This window comes from Equus asinus, chromosome 15 (assembly GCF_041296235.1).
Source record: "Equus asinus isolate D_3611 breed Donkey chromosome 15, EquAss-T2T_v2, whole genome shotgun sequence".
Taxonomy (NCBI): Eukaryota; Metazoa; Chordata; class Mammalia; order Perissodactyla; family Equidae; genus Equus; species Equus asinus.
In genome coordinates, this window is record NC_091804.1 from 8,467,748 (window position 1) to 8,490,993 (window position 23,246).

General features: G+C 41.8%; 1 protein-coding gene across 5 annotated transcripts in view; it reads left to right on the forward strand.

The window, feature by feature from the left end:
* The window catches only part of KIF16B (kinesin family member 16B), a 277,231-nt gene that overhangs the window by 196,074 nt on the left and 57,911 nt on the right, over window positions 1-23,246 (forward strand). For 4 of the 5 annotated variants that reach the window (XM_070485541.1, XM_044747823.2, XM_044747821.2 and 1 more), the window contains one exon: window positions 5,963-6,085. The exons of the other annotated variant lie outside the window; for it this stretch is intronic. In XM_070485541.1, the coding sequence (XP_070341642.1) occupies window positions 5,963-6,085 (123 nt within the window). The remainder of the gene's footprint in view (window positions 1-5,962; window positions 6,086-23,246) is intronic. 5 annotated transcript variants of the gene reach the window in all.

The window sequence follows — 23,246 nt, forward strand, 5'->3', positions numbered from 1 at the left end:
TGTACAGAAACCTGATAAAGAGAATTCTTCTTCCCACATCAGTTTCTCATGGACCTTAGAATTCAGCACAATTTGCATTAAACTTAGGGCTAAGCAAAAACCAGTGAGTGAATATGTGTGGTACTTTTCATGGTTAATCAAAGACATTGTAGAACTGGAAGGAAGAACACATGATTGTCCCTCCTTGGGGTCCTAAACTGTCTGTAGTCATGTTGAGAATGAGAACCATGTTCTCAGTCAGTCATACTAGACCTGTTAGTCTTCTTGTAAATTACCCATTTAATGATGAGTTATCCAGCGACAATGACCATTAAAGAAACTAGTCTTTTATGATCTAGAGAAAGATGGTGACATTTTTAATAGTTTCAAGTTGAAACATTCATCAGACATCCAGTATTTTGAAACCTTGAAACAAAGTTGATCATCTCAGATCTATGTGGATGAAATAATCTATTCCAGTAAGAATCATGGATTGGAAATGTTCACTAAACCTATTGGGTTTGCCCAAAGGCCCCTAAACTCAGGATATTCCACAAGCGTTTATGTCCAACACAGTTTGTCATTTTCTGGGTAATTTATCCCCAATGACGTACGTCAAAATTAAAGAAATACTTCTTTATGTGAAAACGCTTATCTCTGATGTGAGTATTCTAAACTCCCTTTAAGATGAGATAAGGTTAGTGTTGTTTCTTCAAGTCAGGCTGCTGTTAAGTCTTGACCTTGGCAGGGATAGTCAGGGTGTACCTGTAGCATGTACACAGGGTGTCCCTGTGGCCACAGGTCTTAGTAAAATCCAATTCAATTGTATGTGCTAAGTCTTTAAAGATAGTATAGTATTAGTGCAAAGTTCCTTCAAGGATGAATATAAACATATTTTGGCTCTTTACCATATTCATAATTTGCGCCTGCTCATACAAGTTACCTCTATTCCCTGTTTCTTATAACATGGCTCATATTTGAGAATGTAATAGCTTCTTCCCATCTCTGCCCCAGACCCCTGCTTTAAAACTGCTGGGTCATACATAGGAGGAGCTTGATATATAAAATTTCTAATTAAAACTGTCACCATGGTATGTGTGGTTGAAAAAAGGAGGCATTAGAAATATATGCTCCTGTAGAAACAGAGGAAGGAGCAGAATTTTTTTTTTAATCTGATAAAAACTCAGTTTTGCCTGAACTTGAGAAGCAAAGCTTGGATATTTGCCTCTAGGAGATCAGCCGACAGTCCTTAGTTCTGACCTTGTCATGGTTAAAGCATATACTGAATTCAACCATCTGGTACGTAATTAGAGTGTTTAGGGGGAAATGCTGATGACTCCCTGTAGAATTGGTCCATTCCCTGCCCTCTGCAGTTCCAGCAGTGGTCCAAGTGGATGTTAATGCCACTTCCTATTAATTTCCTTAATTTGCCCTTTTTGAAGGAGACAGCTTGAGGATGAAGAGAAGATTCTAATCTGAATAATCAGAATGTGGCCTGTGTTCTGCCTGCTTCTTTTGGCTGAGGACTCAGCTATAGTGTTTCCGCAACAATGGAAAAATAGCGTATTTGTTGACACAGGACGTTATTTCATTAAAGCTATCAGAAAAATATTTCTTTGTTATTTTAAAAGACGATATTTCTTATCTATAGAAATGTAATCCAAGTTGCTAATTATGTTCTTTTCCTTGCCCTTTTATTTCTAAATAACTATTCCACAGTGCATTTAAAATTCCTTGAAATGTCCTACGTGTTTATCCATGCCAGATCTGCTCTGCTGGGAGACGTGCTTCTGAACATGCAGCCTTCCTTGTTGTTTTTCCTCCTTCTGCAATGTGTCCCTAACTTCCTCTTCTAAGATTCTTCTTTGAAACATGTAGAAAAACTGACTGATTCCAAAATAAATAATTCCATAGAAATTTAAAAGCTTCCATAAATAATGAGATATAGCACAGATCTACTTGTCTAGCATAAAACTCAAGATATTCAAAATGTAGCTTCTTCCAAATAAAAAATAACTTTAGGAGACATTTATGTTAGTTTTCCTTCCTGCCCAATGTAAACATGGTTTAGGAGAATGTCAGGAACCTTCGTGCTGTATGCTGAGAATTCTACGTTTCTCAAGTTGCCTTCAAGAACTAATTTCTAACAATTACATTGCAGCAATGATTTGAGGGAAACATACTTTTTTTGATTTTTCTATCTACTTATACTTTTGTCAAATGCCTTCAGATCCCTGGCTTATTTTTCAGTTATTTATTTCTGCCATTGTTTATTCCTCTACACTTGTTAATATTGAGTTACTATGAAATAAATGTGATTGAAGTAAACTGTGGCCACGGATGATAGCAGGGGACTCTGACAACATTTCTAGTCCCCAAGATGCAAAATAGTGAAGAGGAATATCCTTCTCAGGGAGGACTCAGTGACCCTTCCCTCTCCGATCCTGACTGGGGCAGTGCTCTTGCATCCCAGCTGGAACTATTTCTTGAGGTGCAGGTGCGGGTGTGTAAGGGGCTGTCCTAGATGTAGGTGAGCCACATAAATATTATCAGATCCAGTTCCTCCCAGATAACTGGTCCCTACTTAATTCATATACTCAGTTAAGTTATTGAAGGCAGGGATTTTTTGGGCAAGATTTATGAGCCTGAGCTGAGCTTCAAGCAAGTTTCCTGGGGTTTTTTGTTTTGTTTTTTTTTTGAAGAAGATGATTAGCCCTGAGTTAACATCCGCTGCCAATCCTCCTCTTTTTGCTGAGGAAGCTTGGCCCTGAGCTAACATCTGTGCCCATCTTCCTCTACTTTACATGTGGGACTCCTACCACAGCATGGCTTGATGAGCTGTGCGTAGATCCACGCACGGTCTCCGAACCAGCAAACCCTGGGCCACTGAAGTGGAGCTCATGAACTTAACCACTACACCACTGGGCCAGCCCCTGAAGCAACTTTCTTTTCATTAGCAATTGATTTCACAATTATATGTTCTTAGAAATAGAGAATTTTCCAGTTTTAAAATAACTGTGTAGTTACCACACCCTCCGTTAACCTTCTTATCCCACTTTAAAAGTTGACTTATAAAAAACTAAAGTTAAGGTAGCATTTGCTAACTTTGGAATATAATCCATCTAGAATGAAAAAACCAAATCTTTGTTCCAAACTTAATGCAATTGAAAAAAATTAAAGGCCTTAGAAATTATGTATACTTTGTAAACGGTACTTTGTATTCCCGGGAACTGGCACTGTGCATGCCATATGGTTGGTGCTCAATAAAAGATACCAAAGTTTGATTGTGTACAGGGGTGCCTGTAAGAAAAGCCATTTAGAAGTTAAGATTAAGTCTCCATTGCTTAGTTAACAATATACCTGGGTAGTTTTGACTGCAGTTATTCCTCAGTAAAATTCACAACATTTAGAGAGCAATGTCCCTATTCGTAGTTTTTCTCAGTTGGTGCCTGCATCACAACTTTCTAATCCTGCTGTAATTATCAGTTTACTTGTCAGAGTCTACCTCCAACCAGAAATCCCACGGAGCAGGACACTGCCTTGTTCACACTTGGGTTTCTGCCATATAGATGGGATTTGGTAAATATCGTGTTCATTTCCAGAGGACCACACTGAGGTGCAGAGAAGGTGGGTGACTGTCACTCAGAGACCAAGTCCTAACACTAAGATTTGATTCTGAGTCTTCTCTTCCTCACTGGGTCTTTGAAGTGAACACCACATGGAATCCCAAGTCCATTTTTTGTGACTGCTTCAGGGAAGCAGATAATGGTGGAGTTTTAATACGAAGTGTGTCACACTTGTTGATACTGTCATCCCCACCTTTTTAAGAACCCATAATGCACATGGTAATGCACTGTTCCAGGTGATTGACGGAGAAAGATTTAATTGCCCTTCTTCCTTCCTCCTTTTCCTCATTCTTGCTTCTTAGGATGGAGTCTATAACTATACAGAGATAGCTCCTCACCAAAGCAGCTGCGGTATTGACATTTGGTCTAACCAGTAGGGAGGATCCAGGTTCCTCCTAAGGTGTAGTGTGCGTGGGTCTTTACCTGTAAACTAGTATTATCTGTTGTTAGTTCTTGCTTAAAATCCCTAGAGCAGCTTCCCCTCTGCTGAGGTCGTTCTAGATGGCAGTGTGCTTCCAAACCCCACCACTCTCCTCTCCGGTCTCCAGACACACATACACTGCAACAAGGTGGTTTCTCAAGAGATTGTATCAGATCTGGAAAAGAGATTATGGTCCTACTTGAAAAGTATAGTTGTTAAGCATGATATAGAAGGTTACAGAGCTAAGGCAACAGAGCAAGACCTTCATGGCTAAACCCTGGCTTTTGTAGGTCAAAGTGTTCTTTGAAAATGAATAAAACAACCATATTATTCTTCTGCCTTTTCACCTTCAAATAGATAAACATATTCCATGTTTCAGGAAATGTCTGTGTTTACAGTAATTTGGAAATATACTGTCAGTGAATTGAAAGGTCTTTGGCCATGCACATACTGAGAAACTCTTTTAAGAATTTCCGCTCTGGTTTTTGACATTAGGGACAGCTAAATAGGTGCACCATTACAATAAAATTCATGGTTCTTGTTTTGATGCAGGGAAGAGTTAAGATGCTCTAAAAGGCTTTGGTAATTTCACATCAGGCCAAAATGTTTACACTGTCAGCTGACAGCAGTAGTCTGGGACAAATCATATGCCTCTGTGTCATCCAGAAAGCTGAGTTTTCACATACACGCAGCTAGGCTGGACCATCCCTGTTACACCGGACTGAGGATCCAAGGGTCCAAGACCCATTTCTGCCTGATGGAATGGGAGCGTATTGCCTACTAGTTTCTTTTTAGTCAAATAAGTGAGTTTCATTGCATAATCATGAACTCTCTGTCTTCTTAAATTCTGTGTATGTTGAAGTGTTCGTTAGCTCAGTTTATTTCAGATGGGTGAACTTATTTTAAAATTTCATGATAGCAATATAGCGGTGACCATAGGTGGGCTCCAGGTTAGCCTGAGCCCAAATCCTGACTCTACCACTTACCTCCATCAAGTCACCTAAATTCTCAGCCTTGGGCCTCTCATCTGATAAGTAGGCTTAATAATGGTTATTAATGTGTAGGGGGATTTTAAGGATTAAATGAAACCATGCATATAAACTGTTTAGTGCGGTTCTTGGTATATAGTATGTATTCAATAAATGCTAACTATAATTATGATTGTAATTATTTTATTACTGCTCTTGCTTTAAAAACATATTTTCTTATGTTTTCTAAAGCCTCAAGTTAGGGCAAATGATAGGGATTGTTCAGAGATTTCCTCTGGTTCATAGTCGAGAACTCATTTTGAAGATTTATTTTTTTCACAATGCCTCTTCCTCAAACCCCTCTAGCTTCCCACCATGTAGACCATAAATATATTTGTCAGAGCCAAGTTGCTTATTAATCAAATGAAGCCTAAAGAAAATACTTGGCATTTGTTTTAATTGTAGTTTAAAGAGCTTTCCACACTACAGTGGGTTATAAAAATGCCTAGAAGTTAAAAATGAAGTAAATTTGAATAAAATCTCTAGCATTTAGAGCTTTATGTACAGCAGTCTGATAGTCTGTGAAGAAAAAAGAAGCTGTCAGATGATCAAGACTTTTCAGAAAAGAATCTGGTTTACGCTGATACTTTTAAAAGTCAGGATATGTAATCTGTCCTTTTTTCCACTTGTTCTTATAAATTGGAAGGAACTTCAAAGCCGAACAACATTTTGAAGTGCTTTCGCCCTAACTTCTTGAAATAGTTTCCCTAAAGAAATGGTCTTTTGTTATGAGAGAGACTTAGTGTTTCTCTTTCAAAGGAAATCATCATTTTTCTAAATAAACTCTGCTGGTTTGATGCTCTTTTCTCTACTTGAAGCACATTTTCTCCCGCCCGCCCGAGCAGGGTATTTGCCACGGAGTGATGTTGGTTTCTCTTTGTTCTCCCTGTCTGATGTGCCTTTGATAGCGGATGGTTTCTCGCTCTCTGGGAGCAAATCCAGACGACCTGAAGGACCCAATTAAAATTAGTATTCCGCGCTATGTTCTCTGCGGGCAAGGGAAGGATGAGCACTTCGAGTTTGAGGTCAAGGTAAGTGTCCCTTCTTTCTTCTTCTGGAGGAACGGAGGCTCCGGCTGTGCAGTGCTTTCTCTGTCTTTTTTGTGAAAGGAGATGAAGCTGCGTGTCAATATCTTGTTTTGTAAGATGTTGGCCACGCCCTTCTTTAAACCAGTGTGTCCAAGTCTGGACTGTAGCACGTGGAGGTAAGTTGTCCTTCGACGGTAGCCGTGGTTGCCGCGTCAGGCAGGCATGCAGTTCCTGTCACAGCCCCACAGGGAGGGTGCCCAACCATCCCAGGTTGCCCAGGATTTCCCTGCTTTTTCAGCATTGAAAGTGCCAGACAAACCAGGACAGTTGGCCACCTTACCCATGGGCTTAGACTCAACTTTCTTACCTCTAAAAAAGGGAATAATAATATTTGTGTCACAGGGGTATCAATGCATATAAATTTGCTGGATCTAGTTTCTGGCACATAATAAGCACTAAATTATAGTTATTGCTATTGTTACTACTGTTTTTATTGTTGTTTCTATTATTATTATTATTAATTAGAAAGCTTCGCTAATCTGTTTTAGGCATTATTTGATTTATACTACTTTTCAGGAAGGGATGTGCCTGTTTCCTTACATCATACTTTCCGAAATAATGACTTCATCTTATTTCTAATTTATTTCCATTGACTCATAACACTTCATTAAATATTGCTGGCAACTGTCTCCTCCTCAAGGAATTAATGATTAATCAGACTTCTTCATTTTCAAGGGTAGGTGAAGGTATTGATGTAATGACGTCTATCGGAGTGGCCAGTATATGACTGCGTAAGGGTGTTCTTGTAGGTGGTCTTGGTCAGATAAACACCGGACTGGCAATCTGGACACTAAGTTCTTTATACTCTGATTCTGCTGTGGTTTGCTGGGTGACCCTGAGTATTTTAACTAACTTCTCTGAGCCTCAGTTTCCTCATTAATAAATGAGGAAATTGGACAATGCTAGTAGTTTCTAAATTTCTTCTTAACTGAGGGCTTTGTTCAGAGTATCTTATGAGGAAGGACACTGTAGAAAGCAGATAAGCATGGAGCTGCTGTGAGGGCCAGGAGGGTGGAAGGAGCCTGAAACCGGGACCACACCCCCCCGCCCCCATGTCATGTACCTCATGGGAGTCCCTGGGCGCTGGGGGATCCCTCCCTTTGGGCATGCATGTTCTTTCAGTCTTCCTGAGGAAACAGTGCAAATAACTTTTCTAATCAATCAAGTTTTCAGATTGTTATTTCTACATACTGAGTTCTCCTCTTTTTAAAAAACCTGGGCATTAATTTATATGTTTGAGGTTTCTGTTGAGAAGATATGATGGCTGGGTGGTGGTGGTGTTGTTTGGAACTTTACTGGCCAGATTCTGTAGTTTCGTATTAAAATGTTATGCCATGTCCTTGATCCAGTACTTCCCACTGCCCCGACCTAATGCTGATTTCTGCTCAATTCCTTTTCTTGGCCTTTTGAAATTGTGTGTGTGTGTAGAGTTCCATTTGTACATAGATATAATGTTATATACATATATGAAAACAATTTCTGAAGGTGTGTTTTGTTTCCATGTTTTTAAATTGAAATATAACTGACATAGAACACTGTGTAAGTTTAAGGTATACAACATGTCGATTTGTTACATTTATAAATTGCAGTATGATCACCGTCATAACATTAGCTAACACCTCTGTCATGTCACATAATTATTTCTTTTTTGTGGTGGGAACAATTGAGATCTAGTCTCTCAGCAACTTTGAAGTTTATAATACAGTATTGTTGACTATAATCACCATGCTGTGCCTTAGCTCTCCAGGACTTATTTATCTACTAGTTCCAAGTTTGTGTCCTTAAACAACATATGCCCAGCTCCCCCACCCTCAGCCTCTGGTAACCACCATTCTACTCTGGTTTTACGAGTTCGACATTTTTAGATTCCACGTATGAGTAACATCACACAATCTCTCTCCGCCTTATCTCAGTTAGCATAAGGCCCTCAAGGTCCATCCATGTGGTTGCAGGATTTCCTTCTTTCTCATGGCTGAATAATATTCCATTGTATATGTACACCACAACTTCTCTGTCCGTTTATCCGTTGATGATACTTAGGTTGATTTCGTATCTTGGCTCTTCTGAATAATCCTGCAGTAAATGTGAGAGCACATGTATCTCTTTGAACTCCTGTTTCATTTCCTTTGGGTATATACCCAGAAGTGGAATTGCTGGATCATATGGTAGTTCTATTTTTACTTTTTTGAGGAACCTCCATACAGTTTTCCATAGTGGCTGAACCAATTTTTAAATTAGAGGGTAAAGACTGATTTTCACCATCTCTGAACTCAAATTCTCCAGAACGTGGAACTCATAGCACTGGAGGACGTGCAGTGATTTTAGTTGGTATGCAGATTTATTTTAATAGATAAATATGTTAATAAAATATACCTATTAAATTAATTTCATGCATAGAACTTGACATGGATAAAGAAGATATTTAATTTTTTTTAAAAACTGAGTTGATTTAAATAAAAATTGCAAACAAATAATAGTCCAGGCCATATGCAGATCTGGCCAAAATTGTGAAGATGCTACTGTAAATGCAAGTTGGAGAAACCAAATACTGAAAATCATATAGGGTCCTTCAGAAGGTAAGCTTTCATTTCAAAATACATAAAATCCAAATCCGAAGAGTTTAGCTTTCTTTGAACTTATCAAAGCCGAGTTCTGAAAGCGTGTCGTTTTTCTGCTTCCTTTTTGTACTTTTGTGCTGTAATAATTAGCACCAGGAGCGGACTATTAGCATTTGCCTGGAGAATTCCTAGTTCTCTGTGTAGGAAGGGCCACCTAATGCATTCACAGGTAGATGTGTTGAGGGCCTCACCTGCCCATGGGGATGCCCCATCACAGAGGTGTCAGGGCCCAGTACTAGAAAGAAACATGATGTGAATAGAACAAACAAAAATGGTGGGGCTCCAGCCAGGGTGTAGCTGTGGGAATAGTGCTGGGTGCACCAACGTCCTGTCCAATCTCCTCCATGTAACCTTGATAAGTCACAGCCTTGCTGTGTCTCATCTGTAAAATGGGAGTAATGAAACCCACCCATCTGGGTTGGTGTGAGGGATGTATGAGCTTCTGTATGTAAAGTGCTGGGTAAGTGTTTGTTTAATACCAAATAAATGAAAATGAAAAGACATAGAGAATAAGTGAGATTTTACCTTTGGGAATCCCCTTAATGACTTTTGTTGTACAGTTGTGTCTTTATGAGGGTTTTGGGGTTTGGGTTTTTTGTTGTTGTTTTGGTTCTTTAGCCCCCCTCAGTGTTCTGAGTTTAAAAAGTAAGTATGCCAACCTTTTCCATCCATCATTTGACTATTTCATGCATATGCAGTGTTTTCTAGAACAAATAGTCACACTCAGCATAGTATTTTGGCTACTACTAAATTCTTCTCCTGGTGAGCTACTGGCTTTAAGAAGGATAAGGTAACAAGTATTTTTAATCGTCTGTTCTACTTAGGTTTAGATCTTCTTTGAAGGAAAATATGATGTTTATATATAGATATTTTATGTTATTGTACTTTATACTTCAGAAAAATCTTTGCTACTTCTCTTTAAGAAAAAAATCAACTTTTGTTTTCCATCCTTCCCCCATGATAGTCCTAAGGGTCTTCTGGGGTCCTGATGCACATAGGAAGCTGCCGTGTCCTCTGTGACCAGCAGGGCAGGGTCTTGACACCCTCCCAGTATTAGCCCCCCGTTGGACTGTCTGACTTGCTGGTAGTCACTGCCAGTTCGTTTAAGGGACTGAGCTGACTTGTGAACACACACGGCCCACTGAGTACCACTCTCCACTGGCTGAGTTGGCAGGCCCCAGAGAGCCTGAGAAGACGAGGGTGCGGAGGTGTAGCTCCCTGACATTCTCCTTCTTTCCACTTCTCCCTCGCCCGTTCTGTTCCCTCGACCTCCTGCTCTTTTCTTAGATGGAATTTATTAGTTGTTTAAATCATTCGTGTTTCTTGGCCATTTTCATTATAATCACCAGTCTGGTAGCTCCAGCCAGGTCTGTTCATTGTGGAATGAAATAGTCCTGAGCCTTGTTACAGGAGTGCTAAATGGATGTTCCAGGTAGGGCACAGGCAGAGGAATTGAGGGGGAGACAGCAGTGGTTCTCAGATGCCCATCTTCTGATCCCTGGTGGGTCCTGAGGAGGTTTCCATCACTGGGCTTTAAAATGAGAAAAATAGAGCTTTTCATTAAAGTAAAATATATTTAATTCAAAAGGACTGTCTTTATATCTTCTTTATTTGAGGGATTAAAAACAACTTTCTTGTATGAGAATAGGTAAGTGGATAGGTTTTGTTTTTTGGTCACATTTAATTTTTTCAACTTCGTTCAGGTATAATTTACATATAATGAAATTTACACATTTTAGGTGTAGTTTGATGAGTTTTGACATATGTATACACCCATGTAACCAGCACTGCAATCAAGATTTAAAACTTTTCCATCATTCCAGAAAGTTATTTATGCCCCTAAACAGTCAATGCCCTCATCCAGCTTCCAGACAAGCACAGATCTGCTTTCTGTCACTACAGCTGAGTTGCATCTGTTCTAGCATGCCATGTGAACGCTACCAGGCAGCGCGTACTCTTCTGTGTCTAGCTGTGTCCCCTTAACATGATGTTTTGGAGATCCACCCACATAGTTAAGTATAACCATAATCTGTTTCTTTTTATTGTTAAATAGCATTCTACTTTATGGCTGTATCATAATTTGTGGATTGGTGTTTGTTTTAATGTCCTTATTTGACAATATGGAAAGTTGTCATCTTCGTGTTGCCCTACCCCCACTAGATTTTCCTGATCCTTGAAGGACACGTACCTGGGAACCCCTTGGTCAGGGAGTCAGTTCCCATCCAGCACGTCCCAATAATACATCTTTCTGGGACTGCATCCACGTTTATGTCAAGAGATGTCTGTCCTGCCAACTGACGTCAGAGATAGGCAGAGAAGTTGAAGGTGTGCCAGTCTGGCTTCTCTTTGAGAAGAGCACATTCCATGCTGAATATTGCTGAATGTCACCTGCTGGTCAGCAGAATGTACCTGTGAAATATGTGCTTGCACTAACCTGCAGCTGTCACAAGTAACACCATTAACTGGACTACAACAGTCTTCTTAAAAATTCCCGTTTCACCTGTGCTTCAGTGATTGATACGTGAAATCGATTACACTGCATTATATTTGCCTTTTTCAGTTAGCTAGGCCAGAGTGGGTAAAGTTTAATTTTAAAATTGCATTTCAGCATAATGCAAAACACTGGCCTGGGAAATCTATGGTTAAGGCTAACAGAGACTGTCATACTCTTATGTCATAAGAACATGGAAATAAGCTGATGTTGCCAGCGTTGTTTTAAATTCCTTGCCTTTTAACATGGTAATAGAAAGAAAGAAGCCACCCCTCATGTATTCTTTTAATATTTTGTTTCTTAAGAGTTTTTGTTCCTGTAAAAACTGGAAGTAATCTTTATAAGAGGGTGTCTTCCTGTCTCCTTCCTAGAGTGTTGACATCTGCAGTAGTGCTCCAACTCATTCTCCATCCCATTACCTCTCCTGCTTTACTCCCCTCTCAGCAGATGTCACAGCCCGCAGCCACATTGTTTCCTTTTTGCAGTCACTGTCGTGTTTATTGCTGGTCGTCTCCCACAGGTGGAAGCCCCTGGCCCTCATCAGTCAGTGCCGCACTGAGTCCCCAGCCCTCATTACCTGACTGGTAAAGGTCACCCAGTGGAGATTACTCAGCAATATGACCCATGTAAGCTTGGCCACACGGGGTTCTCACTGGGCATAGCCTCTTTAGAGCTTCAGGGGTCACATGGCCATGTGCCCTTTGTAAAAAGCGCCCACGGGCTCCTCATGCTCTATCTATGCCAATGGATTCAGCACTGGTTAGCCATCTCGCCCATTGTCTTCCTCATGATGTGGCTGACTCTAGTCGTCCAGTGAGAGTGTCCGCAAATCAAGCTTTTTGGTTGTGTCCGAGTCCAAGAAAGCCGATATCTCCTACCTCCCTGCCTCCCCTCCTGCCTTCTCCACTCTACCCTCCAGCACACCAGTGCACACACCTCCTGCCTCTGGCAGTCTACAGCCCCAGAAAGTAGTTCAATTTAGTTTTGTTCTGGTGCATCTGCCCAGAGAGCTAGACTTCTGCTGCATATCTACCCTCTGGCCGTTATCCTGGGCACCGGAGCACTCTCCAGCCCCTTGCACATGGAAGCACATGTTGTAGGGTCATCTCCTTTAAGGAGCCTTCTGGCACCCTAGTCACACTGCCCTCACACTGTTCAGGAAAGGACTGGTCCCTACTTTTCCTTACATGATTGCGGGAGATCAGCTCTTTTGTCCAGAATCACTTCGATCCACCTGCAGACCACAGAGATGCAGGACTACATGCTTTACCTCGACCACACACTGTCCGAACACCTGTCCTACCTTTACTCATCTGTTTCTTGTTGGAGGTACCACAGTAACAGTCTTCTCCTCTTGCCCCACAATGCCACCTTATTTTGCTCTAACACTTGGTCGGTGGCCTGAGAAAGAGGGGAGAAGCAGACAAAACAAGAGTAACGAATGAAGGCGAGAAAGTATAACCTTAAGGGAGTTTTCCAGCACGAACGTGTAGACCTCCTTAGAGGAATTCCTGAGCACGCCGGTCAGTGGTGGGCATTTTCTCTCCAGTCATGTGAGTTCATATATGTGAGCCCTCCCTTCTACCTTCAGTGGGTGTGACCCTAGAGCCGAGGAGATGCTGAGCGCTGGGAGCTCTCAGGTCTGCCGGGTCCTCCCGAAACAGAAGAGACCCTGAAGGTGAGATGTGCTAAACTGCAAAAGTTCAGGGTGGCAGTTCAAGTTGGAACTTTTACAACTAAAGGACCACATGACAGGGACCTCGGGGCCGGGGACTGACACAGTTGTGGAACAGTATTAGGGCAGCAGGAGCAAACTGGCAGTGGATGATGTGTTTATTTGGCCTGAACAGATTTTTAAATTTTTGAATGAGTTGTCAACATTTAAAACTTGGGAGATCTGCTGTGGAAATTCAGATTTCCCAAGTTTCCATGAAATGTCAGAAAATATGGAAACCCTGGCAGATGTTCCTGCAGGGCAGCCCTGGCCGGAGTGGACCTGCAGCTCCTCTCAGGGTGGGACATGTGCCCTCCATTTGCCACAGACCTCGTGCTCCCTGTCACAGAGGAGATGACCTGGTGGAACAGAAGCCTCCAGGTACACAAAAGGTTCTACTGCTCAGTAGAAAAAGGCTCGCAGACCAAATTAAGTTTCTGGTCACACAGTGTGTTAAATCAGTTTAAACACACAGAGAAGCAGGGGGAGGGAGGGGCAGGCAGTGGGAAGAGCACGCTGCTGGACTTCAGGGTCTCGCCATGTTCACCTGTCCTGTCTCTCTCTGCCACCTTGGCCTTTCCCACAGTCCTTACTAGGACCAGAGTTTTGAACAAGGGGGCCTCGGCAGACACAGGGTGCCTGGAGCCAATGCTCGCTTGCTCCATGGCAGCACGTCTGGCCAGTGGCCTGCTAACCATCCCTGGTTTCACTTGCTGTTCTTGAGTAGAGCATATATGGGGCCAGCATGGGACGAGTTCACTGTCCCATGTCACCAAGAGTGATCAGTTCAGGTCTGACATGGCTGTTGGCCCCAAGTGGACACGATCATGACTTAACACACTCTGTCTCTAAGTACGATCTTATCTCTTCCATCGTATTTATTCTGTCTATCTTTGGCATGCCTTACAGGTTGTAGGCCAATAGTTAGCATGTCTTGTGTATTCTGTTGTGTCTCATAGCTGCTTGCTTACTCGTTATCTGTTCTGATACGTTATGTGAGATTTGCCTGTACCTCATAACCTCCTGGCTTACTTACTGGCTGTGCTTAGGCCCTCTTAGGAGCTCATCCATCCTTTGTAGTGTAAGTGAATGGGCTCAAATAATACCTGGACTTGCGCACTGCTCCCTGTTCTCTTACACTTATGGGGCCCCTCAGAGTTTTGTTCGACTAATCCCTGTAGACAACTGAGTTTGCATCCTCTCCTCACGAGAGGACACTACCATCTATTAGGTGCCTTCTTCATCCCAGGCACTTTGCCGGAATGTCCCAAAATGGGGCTATTATTCACATTTAATGAAGTAGGAAATTATGAGTGACTTGCCCAAGACCACACAGCTAGTAAGTAGATCCAGGGACCAAACGTCCATGTCAGATCTAAGTCCTCTGAGTTTTTAGTTTAGTTTAGTTTGCTCTGGCGCATCTGCACTGGTTCCCTTGCTTGTTTATTTTAAGGTACCTTCCGAATATCACCTCTTTCTGCACTCTTTAGAAGTTGAGGCCGCTTTTAGTGTTACCCTAGACATGGTAGCCGTCTCGAAATCCTTGCCTGTTTTCAAAATTTGCTGATATTTAGTGTTATTTTTGTGTGTGTTTTAACTTTTACCTTGAATTCTGGCCAAGTCACAGGCACTTAGTAAATTGGGGCTATTGCTAATGCTTTGACAAACCTGGAGAATTTGATGGTGGATAGACCTGCCAGGGAGCTTGAAGAGGAAATGCCTAGAAAATTTGCAGTTTGGGAGTTGAAGGAATCACATTTACAGTCAGAGAAATTTTTCTTTATTTGGCAGAACAGAAATAAGAGCCATTTCAGTCTATTAGATAAACTATGCACACATACATCTTTTAGAAGCACTCCCAACTTGGTGGAATATAAATGTTCAGAAGGATTTCTGTGTTGGCATCTGAATCTCTGCTTATTAGTCACTTGATGGATTCTCTCCCTGCATGTATATTAGCATAGCTGAGACAAATGGAGTGTTGCATATGCTGTGGTCCATCTAGATTCAAATGCTCAGTTTGGGTCCCATTTTCAAACGTAAATAACAAGTGAAAGAAATAACATTGGGACTAGAAGAATCGTATTTTATCCTCCTGGTTTTTTTTTTTAGCACCCTTCCCATCTCTTTGAGAACTTTGTCTTTCACTGAAAAAGTTAAGAAAAAGCATTTTTCCTTTCCCTGTTTTCACACAAAGAAACTGATCTTTTATGTTGCTTTTACTTAGGCAGTTGTGAATATCTTCACAAAGTAAAGCTGCCCGTATGAGAAATGACAAAGAAGAAAAGCACAGAAGAGGAGAGTCATCGAACCTGGTGGTCCTACCTTGAATTTCCATTTCAAGTTGGTTTTCCCCTATGAGAATATATTAATATTTCCTCTTCTTTAATTTCAGAATTTTGAGAGTTTTATATCTCTTCCTAGAATAACATTTGTTGTGAAATAAATCACAAAATTATTTGAACTCCCCTTTTAGCAATTGCTGTCCCTGGATGCCCTTGTCTTTCAATAGTGCATAATAAAAGTCCTTTCTTTAGGAAGTGATCACAGTGCCAGAAGATACCATTTATTGAGAACCCAAACACTCTGCTAGTTGCTTCACATTTTTGAGTTCAGTTGCAGGTCAGGTATCAATGAGTCCACTTTCCGGTCGAAGAAACTAAGGCCTAGCGGAGTTATGTAATTTAGCGGAAGCCACCAGCTAATTAGTGACTGGGCTAAAGTGAGGATCCAGGTCTGTCTTAAACCAGAGCTTTTCATTATTCCATTCTCCACTGATAACTGGTAGAGAGTTTGAATTCTGAGCTTTACCTCTGAATGTCTGGGTATTCTCAAGGAAAATTGCTCAGGCTGCCATTCTCACAATTCCCATAATTTTAAAGTAGAATAATTCCCCCTATTCCTTTCCTGTTTCACAGAGGTGTTAGGGGAAGGGAGAAGTACTTATTAGTAATGATCTTTGATTTGAAAGGCATCTATCTTATCAGAATCTTAGGGTCTTTGTACATTCTATCAAATTTACCCTCAAACTACTCTATAAAGTAAGTGTACTAAAATAAACGATATTACCCATACTTTGAAAGTACTGAAATTGAAACATAAAGAAGTCGTTATTTCTAGTTACTGGAGAAGGCTGAGGTTTTGGTCAGCTAGGAAGCCCTCTTTGATTTTGCATCACTTCAGAGTTATGTAGGAATGGTGTAACTTAGCACTCGACCAAGCGCTGGCCCCCTTTCCTAATAGCACACCAGATTCACACCAGGTTGTGAAGCCAAAGGCTCCAAGGCACTTTCTGTACTTGTTGGTGATTCACCTGCATAGAAGGACGTCTGGGGAGTTTCCTTCTGTGCACTCTAATCTTATATCTGCATGGGTCTCCTGCTTTCAGGGATCTTCATTCTCCAAACGCCTCCCATCCACGTTCCCGACAGACAGGGGCAGATCTAGATTGGAACTTAGACTCCTCTCTCCTGACGCAGTGTACTGGCTGTAAGACCGTCCTCCTCCTGCTGGGACCCAGCTTCTTCCCTCAGGTGTCTTTAGGACAGAATTTCTGTAGTTGGTGGAGCTGTTGGTTCTTGGGGCCCACTGCCGTGGAGGAGGGTGCCTGATTGGTTCAGGAACTCCTTCTGCAGCTTGTGGACATGATTCAAATGGCAGCTCTTCCCTTGCCTCCAGTACCCCCTGGATGGTCGCTGACACAGTGTCTTCCTTTACATCCACTTGGCTACAGAGCTCAGTACTCCTTTGGGTTCCCCAGAAAGAAAGGTGTGTTAACTTTCCTGAAGTTCCTTAGGGGAACCAGAGAAGGGGATGGGGTACTTTGTACATATCAAAGCAAATAACTGAAAATACCCCATTAGACAATTAGTTCTCCACAGACCACCAGCATTCCCACTCCTCCTTCCTAGATGTCCCTTGGGAGGGCCAGCTGTTGCCCCCTCGCTAAGTGGAGGGATTCAGCTCCAGCCCACCTCCTTGGCTTTTATCCCTAAGTTTGCAGACCCAGAGGACCGTACACTTCGGAGCAAAAGGTTCTGAAGTTAATAGGATCGTCCCCTTAAAGGCAATTTAGAGACCACCTTTTGTTTCTTGATGTATTTTTTAGGAGTCCCACCCCTACCTGCACTCATTCTTACCCCAAATCGTTTATCACACTGTTTCTTGTAAATCAGCAGACTCCTCTCTCCAAAAGGAATTTGGTAAATGGCATTCTTTCTTTGTTTTGTAATTCTTTACCCTCTCTCTTATCTCCCATAATGCTTACTTTCTAAAAACTTTAAACAATTACAGATAAGTCAGAAAAGGGCTAAAATACAAGTCATTCTATTGCCCACATTTCAGGATAGAAAGGGGATTGGAAAATGTAGTAGACAAGTGTTTATTGAAAAGAGACTCTGGGCCCTACTGTCTCCATCATTCATTCATTTATTTGGCAAATAGTTATTTGATACCTGCAATATATTTTTTACAAGACCACGCCAGAAGTATCAAGATTGAGGAAGAGAAAAAGTGAACGAATAATCAGTTCAGTACTAAGTCAGGGGAGAGAAACGAGCAGAAACATAGAACAGTGCAGGGCAAAGGGGCACATAGAGGGGCAGTCAGGTGGACGGCATTTTTGTTTCCCTGAGGGAGATGGGTGGATTTCAATGAGTGGAGAGGAGAGAGGGGCCATTCTAGGCAATGGGGGCGCCGAGGACTGAGGCCTGAGGGCAGAGAGATACAAAGGCTATTTTGATAACAGAAATAGTACAGTTTGAGGCCAGTGTTGGGGAGGGGCTCTCAGGTAGAAACGAATAAGGAAAATGAGGTGAAGATGACAAGGTTTTGAAGGGAGGAGGAGAGTGAATGTCACAATAGCATCGTTTTGAGGAGAGCTGACAGAGAGCTCAGGGAGCTGGTCTTGGGTGACCCTCATCATCTCAATAAAACAAGGTCATTGTCCATGAGGACTGAAAATCGAGAACATTTTTAAATGCTCATCACAGAGAATGTAATTTGGAAGGATTTCCAAGCACAAGTGACCCTGCTGCGTTGAAATAGCATGCACTTCCTGTAGATGCATTCTCCCTTCCCTGGGGGGCAGGGTCTGTTCTCAGCAGTGCTGGGCAGCACGCACGAGAGAAAGCTGCTACCACAGGCTGCCTGGTTTAGGGGATTGTTCTGATGGGGCCCCACCAGAAGGTCTAGGGAGCTGGAGATTTTGAGGTAGCGGTGCCACTTCCTTCCACTGGCAAGAAGACTGAGCCGGAGTCCAGCCTGGGCCTATAAGTGAGTGATCAGAAGAGAAGAGGTGAGTTAGGAGACCAGGAGAGGGGGTGGCATTCACCGTGAAGACGGACAGCGGATTTAGCACACATCAGGTGAGTGTGCCTGTCAGAAATCTGAAAGCACTGGTGCTGTCTGTCCTCAGAACGCTGGGGGTCTCAGAGGTGGACGAGAGCCAGGTGTTACTGGATGGCGGGCTGTGATCTCTGCAGGCTGGCACTGTGACGAATGGGGTGCTGGCTTCTTTCACCACCTCTGGTTTAGTTCTATTTGCAACAGTTATCTGAAAAGATTTTAATTAAATCTAATCTATTAATGCTTGTTATTATACAGATTCAAACATTTGTTACGTATTTCATGTTGCCTCAAACGTGTTCATAGAGGCCATATTTTGCAAAAATCTGCCAAAACTTTTTTGGGATACATTACGTTAGTCTTAGACCATTTCTTTCAAACCATTACTAAATACAAGGAATTTTATTTTTATGTACTCATGGTAGCTCCTGCAAATGTTGTTAAAAAAACAAATGTTGTTGAGGAGAACTCTACAAGTAACTGTCTAAACAGGGGCCAGTTAGAGTATTTTTCTTTGGATGAAATACTGTTGATTCTCCTTACACAGTTAGATATATACAAACAAATATATACTGATGACAGATCTTAAAATCGAGAATCCTTAAACCAGGAAAATGTGTATATAACATAAATTTGTGGAAAGCACTCAATTGAGAATTGTTTATAAGTAAATGCACTTCATCTTGTGGACATGTTTATAGTGTTTAAGTTGCACTTGATCATTTTATGGCCCAGAAAAGATGGATTTGTATCAGCAGAACCATTCAGTGAGAGAGAAGTGATGAATTTACTCCTCAAAGACATGCGTAATGATGCCCTGCATTCACAACACGGAGGAAGACAATGAGTATTTTGATGTGATTTATTGTTATAGTGATCTTTGGTTTCTCCCCTCTGTATCAATACTTTATCTCATGCCTAATTTTAATTTGGGGCAAGATAGGATCTAATGTATATTTTCTCTGTCTGTGTAGTTTTTCCAAACCTCACATGCACCGTTTCCCCAGCTCTAGGCGCGAAGGTGCCTCCATTATGAAGAAGGAGTTTCGCCATTTTCCTATGGAGAGATGATGCCTGTGGTTGCTTGCTTGCCATTTCTGCGATGGTCACTGGCAGTGTTCATTCTTCATTGTTATTATCTTCATCTTGTTTACATGTTCATAGAGAAGGGGAGATCTAAATGTTTTACACATAAAGTAGGAAGCTTAAGCCTTTGTAATCCCTGAATTTAACCTGGATTCAGGTAAAAAATCTCAAGGGTGAAGAATTTGGAAGTCTCTCTATCCCTCACTATAGACTTGTGTTACATATATTTTGAGAATGCGCCATTTAAATGCATCAGTGCAGTTAAAAAAGTCATACTATTATGTGACTAATTAAAATCTTTGATTCAGATGAACCTCAAAGAAACCACTAGAACAGAGTAAGTGGAGCCAAGATTACAGCAAGCCTTGTTCTCCATTTTGACTGATCTAGGCCAAGCCTGGAACCCTTACCTGATCTGAAAAGCAAAATCATCTTAAGTATATCTCTCAGAAAACTGCCAGCCTCTAATACGGTGCCCAGCACATAGTAGTACCTCAATAAATGTTTATTTTGACAGAGGCCTCCCACCTTCACCTCAGTTACTACCAAAGGCTCATTCCCTTAGAAGGCTTAAAATCTTGTAGGGTAGAGAGACATTTATATTATTAATAGCAGTTATATAAATTAATCAGTACAACATTAATCGTATAATTAATATCCTGTGATGTGTGCTCTGATCAAAGTGTGAACTGAATGCTAAGGAATCATGGAAGAGGGAGTGAGTCTTCCAGAAGAAAGGAGTAGGAGTGGGGATGCTGCCAAGGGAGGCATTGTGTTTTGGATGCCATCCTGGAGGCTGAGCGAGAGCTCTCCAATTGAAGAATGGGATATACGACCGAGGGGGCCACTCCAAAGATCCTTCAGAAGACCTACAAATATGTCATGTGTCTGTGTGGACAGTTTTCTGAAGGTTGAGGTTTTTAATGCACTAGGAGCTGGGGTTCAAAAGGGTAGCACTGGTCAGCCTAGGAAAGGCCCTGAATGCCATGCTGAGGGCTTTGGCCTTGGGAGGAGGGGGGTGAGAGGGTACTGGGACTTTACCGTGTCTGATCTTGGAGCAGCATCACTGAGAGTGGTTTACAGGAAGGCTGCTCAGACTCTACCCTGCATCAGAATGCCCTGGAATGTTTGTTAAAACACAGATTGCTGGGCCCCACCCCAGAGTTTCTGATCAAGTAAGTGTGGGTGAGACCTCAGAATTTGCATGTCTAACAAGTGAAGTTGATGCTACTGGTCAGGCATCATACTTTGAGAACAAGTGGTTTAGATGATAGACTGAAATACTGAGGGCAGAAGTTATTGAAATCTGTATGTGGGTTTACTAATGTGAGTTTATTAAAATATCAAGTAAAATATGAGGTAACAGAAGAAATCATTACCCAGAATGTGCCAATAATGATCTTAATTATCCAATGTTTTAGAGAACCTATAGACACAGCGTTAATGGTTCTAGAGCGTCCCCTCCCTCTTCATTAATGGTGAGACTCTTGGAGTCACCAGGGAAACTCAGTGAAGACAGAGATCCCTCTGATACCTTGACTCACCTTATTAAACCCACTTCAAAGGAATACATGTACAAAGCTTTGGGCAGCCCTCTTCACTTTGGGCGCTCTTTCTCCATCCCTTCCCAGCTCCACACACTTACCTGGGTAGCATCCCATGTTCCATTATAAGCACTGGGGGCTGATATCAAGACAGCAGAAGGAAGTGTGTTGGATGCTTTTGAGGGCTCTCTCAGGGATTTTATCTTCTTCTGGCTGTCTTATCTTCTTGTACCCAGGAGCCTTTAATATTTACTACCCAGGAAATCACTTAGCCATGCTATGTCCTCCCCAGTATTTGGTATGTGCATGTTGTTAGAGAACTTGATATCCCTTTTGAAGGCAGTATTCTGGGGCCAGTATGAATAAGAGGAAGGAAACCCAAAATGACAAGGTAGATTTGAAGTAGCTCTTTCATTAATCAGAGATTTCAAAAAATGGTCCAACATTAATGAGCTGTGAAACCAACAAAGAGGAAGAAACTGCAAGCTGAAGCCCCACAAGCTAGATGTCCTAATTTTCCTAATTATCCTAATTTTTCTTGAGGCCTTTTGAAGACCTTTTCTGCCCAGAGAGATGAAGAAAGGTGTTGCTGGTTCATTGTCACTAAGAGCCTGAGTATATTTAAGACAAGTCCATTTGGAGCTCCATCTTTCAACTTTTCGTTCAGGATGTCCATGATGTGTCAAGTACGCTTGTAAGGAACAGTGAAAAACAGCTAAAAATCAGCTCTCCTGAAGCTTACATTCTAGTAGGGAAGAGAGACAAAAAGATAAGATAGATAAGTAAATATATACTGTGTTAGATAATAAGAGGTGCTTATTAGAAAAATAGAGAAGAGGCGTAAATAGTGTTGAGTTGAGGAAAGGAGAATGCAGCTTTAGATAGGATATCCGGAGAAGGCATCACCAAGAAAGTGACTTTTGAGCAAAGACTTGAAGGAAGTGAGGGAGCTAGTTGTGTGAAAAGAGCATTCTAGAAAGAGGAAAAATCACATACAAAGTCCCTGAGGCCATACTTACTGTGTAGCTTGTTTGATGTAGTCTAGATAAGCAAGGAAGCCAGAGTGAGCAACAGAGAGAGTGATCAGAGATGAGGTAAGGGAGGGGACAGATCATACAGATCCTTGTCGATCAATGGAAGAACTTGAACTTACACCCTGAGTGAAATGGAACATCTTGGGAGGATGTCCTATTTGAGTAAAGAAATGGCTGCATCTGACTTAATGTTTTAAAAAAATCACTTTGGCTGACATATTGAGGAAAAAAATGAAAGGAAATTTGGGGAGGGAGAACAAAAGCAGAAGCAAACAGACCAACTAGGAAGCTGTTAAAAATAATCCAGGCAAGAGATAATGGTGGCTTAGAGCATGATGTTAACAGTGGAGATGGTGTGAAGCAGTCAGATTCTCATTATATTTTGGAGTTTGCTGGAAAGGTTTTGCTGACTGATTGGATATGAGGTTCAAGAGAAAGAGGAGCATTAAGGATGGTGCCAAAGTTTTTGGAGTGAACAAGCAGAAGAGTGGCATTGTCATTTACTGAGATGGGGAAGCAGGAAGGGGAGTGAGTTTGGGTGAGATTAATTTTGGTAAGTTTAGTCATTAAACTTGAATGTAATTAGACGTCCAAGTAGGCAGACATATCAAGTACCCAGTAGAATATATGAGCCTGGGTTCAGGGGAGAGATATGAGTATCCAGGGAATCATCAGCATAGAAATTTGAGCTGTGACATGGGATGAGATCACCAAAGGAGTGAGTGTAGGTAGAAAATGAAATATGTTCAAGGACTAAGCCCTGGGGCACTTGGATGCTTAGAGGTCAGGGCGATGAGGAGAAATTCCAGCAAAGAAAACTAAGGTAAGAGAGTGTAGCAACCTGGAAGCCAAATGAGAAAGGTGCTACAAGGAGATAGATCAAGTAAGATCAAGACCGAGAATTCACCAGTAGATTTAGCAATGTGGAGGTTGTTGATGATCTTGGTAAGAGTAGGTAAGAGTAGTTTGAGTAGAATGGTAAGTAGAGTGGAGTGGATTCAAGGGATAATCGGAAGAAAGAAATTTATGACATCAAGAATAAACTCAAGGAGGGGCCGTCCCCGTGGCCGAGTGGTTAAGTTCGCGCACTCTGCTTCGGCGGCCCAGGGTTTCGCCGGTTCGAGTCCTGGGTGTGGACATGGTGCTGCTCGTCAAGCTATGCTGAGGCGGCGTTCCACATGCCACAACTAGAGGGACCCACAACTAAAAATGCACAACTATGTACTGGGGGACTTTGGGGGAATAAAGGAAAAAATAAAATCTTAAAAAAA